This window comes from Manihot esculenta, chromosome 9, assembly GCF_001659605.2.
Source record: "Manihot esculenta cultivar AM560-2 chromosome 9, M.esculenta_v8, whole genome shotgun sequence".
NCBI lineage: Eukaryota > Viridiplantae > Streptophyta > Magnoliopsida > Malpighiales > Euphorbiaceae > Manihot > Manihot esculenta.
In genome coordinates this window covers 20,168,819-20,172,017 of record NC_035169.2, presented here as the reverse complement: position 1 = coordinate 20,172,017, position 3,199 = coordinate 20,168,819, and the positions used below count along the sequence as shown (strand labels likewise).

At 45.4% G+C, this 3,199-nt stretch overlaps 1 protein-coding gene across 1 annotated transcript; it reads right to left on the bottom strand.

The window, feature by feature from the left end:
• Nucleotides 1-1,676: 1,676 nt before the first annotated feature.
• LOC122724620 lies at nucleotides 1,677-2,984 on the bottom strand. The gene has a single exon (XM_043960150.1). It carries the CDS (start codon nucleotides 2,982-2,984, stop codon nucleotides 1,677-1,679), a length of 1,308 nt encoding a protein of 435 aa, XP_043816085.1.
• Nucleotides 2,985-3,199: the final 215 nt, after the last annotated feature.

Genomic DNA, 3,199 nt, shown 5'->3' with positions numbered 1-3,199 from the left:
CGGGGGCCGAACATGACAGAAACTCCTTTGGCCATTTCTCCCCTAAAACTCAGCTATTTCCTAAGCAAACCGTTAAAATACGTTAAAACATTTTAGAAACACCTTCACTCTACCCTCAGGAAACCTCTGACATCTTTGAATCCCACCGAACGGTAAGAATTCCGATGCCGGGTTTAGCCGGGTATTACATGAAATGGATTGGGCTTTGTGCCCCCCACCCCCGGGGAAAACATGGGTCCGAGCTGGGAGCTCGTCCTTCTCGAGAATGTGTGAGCCTGGATTTTTTTTATGCTGATTTAAATCAAGGCTGTAGATTTGTTCGCATAATCACTCCTATCTGAGTCTACATTGCCTTTCTTTTGTTGTTTAGGCTTTTTCTAGGCTGGTTTCTTCTTTCTTTTAGTTTTCTAAGCACGGTTCTCATTAGCCTTTGTATTATTTCGTGAATGAGATTCAGGCTTTTGGGCCTTACTGTTGCTTCATTATCTCAGCCGATTTTGCGGTGTCGGGGCCACTTTGGGAGCCCGGTCACCTACCTCACTGGGGTCTTAAACAAGATTCAGGCTCTTTGGCCTTACTGTCGCTTCGTTATCTCAGCCGGTTTTGTGTTGCCGGGGCCACTTTGGGAGCCTGGTCACCTACCTCAATGAGGTCTTGAACCGGATTCAGGCTCTTTGGCCTTACTGTCGCTTCATCATCTCAGCTGGTTTTATGGTGCTGGGGCCACTTTGGGATCCCGGTCACCTACCTCACTGATGTCTTGAACCGAATTCAGGCTCTTTGGCCTTACTGTCGCTTCGTCATCTCAGCCGGTTTTATGGTGCCGGGGCCACTTTGGGAGCCCGGTCACCTACCTCACTGAGGTCTTTCCTTTTTTCTTTTTAATGTTTGTTCTGTTTTTCTTTTTTAAGAGAAAACAAGGCGAGCCATAAAATAACATTTTCTTTTGATTTGAATTGCTTGGTCTATTTACATCGTTTTAGAATACAAGCGTTTGTATTTCTATCATCTATGTATTTTTAGGGAAAGTACATCTTTAGGTGTTGAATGTTCCACACGTGAGGCTCTAGATTTCCTTGCATGTCTTCAATTCGATACACGCCTGGTTTCACCACTTTGGTTATTCTGAAAGGGCCCTCCCAAGTGGGTGCCAGCTTTCCCACTGCGGCTCTTTTCCCGGTGGCTTCCAGCCTTCTTAGTGCCAGGTCTCCTACTTTCAAGCTCATTTCTCTGACTTTTTGGTTGTAGTAATGAGCTGCTCTTTGTTGATAAGCGGCGGTGCAAAGTTGGGCCTCTTCTCGGACTTCTTCTAGAGCATCCAAGTTGCTCCTTAATTTATCACCATTGGTGTCTTCATTATTGAATTGGACTCGATGAGTGGGGACCTGCAGCTTGACGGGTACCACAGCTTCAGTTCCAAACGCCAGTGCGAACAGTGTTTCCTTTGTTGGTGTTCTAGAGGCAGTTCGGAATGCCCATAGGATGCTATTGAGCTTGTCTGCCCAATTCTTGTTCGCTCCGTCCAGTCGTTTCTTTAACCCCTGGAGGATTGCCCTGTTTGTGACCTTTGTTTGGCCATTGGTTTGAGGGTGGGCCACTGAAGAAAATTTGTGCCATATGCCCATATTTCTTGTGAATTCCTTGAAGGCTTTGTAGTCGAATTGCTTGCCATTGTCTTATATGAGCACCCTCGGTACCTCAAACCTGTAGATGATGTTGCCCCAGACGAAATCTAGCATTTTTCTTACTGTGATAGTGGGAACTGCCTCTGCCTCTGGCCATTTTGAAAAGTATTCCACGGCCACTATTACGAACTTCTTTTGCCCCGTAGTCTTGGAAAAAGGTCCCAGGATATCTATGCCCCATTGTGAGAACGACCACATGCTGGATATGCTGGACTGTGGAGTGGTTGGAATGTTGATTGCGTTAGCAAACCTCTGGGACACATTGCATTTTCTGACAAATTCTTCCATCTCCTTTTTAATCGTGGGCCAGTAATATTCTTGTCTGAAAATTTTATTCGCTAGGGTTCCTGCCCCTTCGTGAGCTCTACAGATTCCTTGGTGAATCTCTTCCATGACCCTAGTTGCTTCCTCCGGGCCTACACATCGAAGCCATGGGCTGGACTTCCCTCTCCTGTATAGGATTCCTCTTACTACTTGGTAATTGGCAGCTCGGGCTACAATTTTTCTTGCTGCAGCTTTATCTTCTTGGAGCTTTCCCTTTTCTAGATATTCCAGGTAAGGAGCCATCCAGTTCTCTCCTTCCCCGATTTCCATTATCATAGCGGGTTTCCCGTAAGTAGGCGCGTTCATATGTTGTATGTATACTTCATCTGGGAGTTGTTCTAATTCTTCTTTAGACAAACGGCTAAGTAGGTTTGCTTCCTCATTTTCTTCTCTGGGTATTCTTTGATACCACACTTTAACTCCTTGTTTGCTGAGCTCGACTTCTATACTTTTTACCTTTGTCAGGTACTTTTTCATGGTGGGATCTCTTGCTTGGTATGCCCCAGTCACCTGGCTGATTACTAGCTGGGAGTCGCTATTTATTGCTAGGTCGGTTACCCCTATTTCCATTGCTATCAGCATTCCGTTTATCAGGGCTTCGTATTCTGCCACGTTGTTGGAGGCGTTAAACTCTAACCGTAGGGCATAACAAATTTTGAATCCTTCAGGTCCCTTCAGTATTATCCCTGCACCACTGCCCCCAGCACCGGATGCTCCGTCCACATACATTTTCCATGTGAAATCTTGTCGGGGCTCTATACTTCTTTCTTTCATTATTTTGGGCATTTCTTCGTTGGATTCCGCTTGCTCTTTGTTGAAAGAGCATTCTGCTATGAAATCAGCGAGGGCTTGAGCCTTAATGGTTGTTCGAGGTCGGTATTGTAGGCAATATGGACTAATCTCAACAGACCAGGCCAGCATCCGTCTTGATGTTTCTGGTCTGTGGAGAATCTTCTTTAAGGGTTGATCTGTCATTACAACTCCTTGATGGCTTTCGAGGTATACTCTGAATTTTCTTACTGTTAGCAACAAGGCGTATGTCAATTTCTCTATATTCAAATATCTGACTTCAGCATCCCTGAGCACCTTGCTAACATAAAATATTGGCTTCTGCTCTCCCCCTTCTTCTCTAACTAACACAGCACTGATGGCTTGTTTCGAGGCTGACAAATAGATCAAGAGTTCTTCCC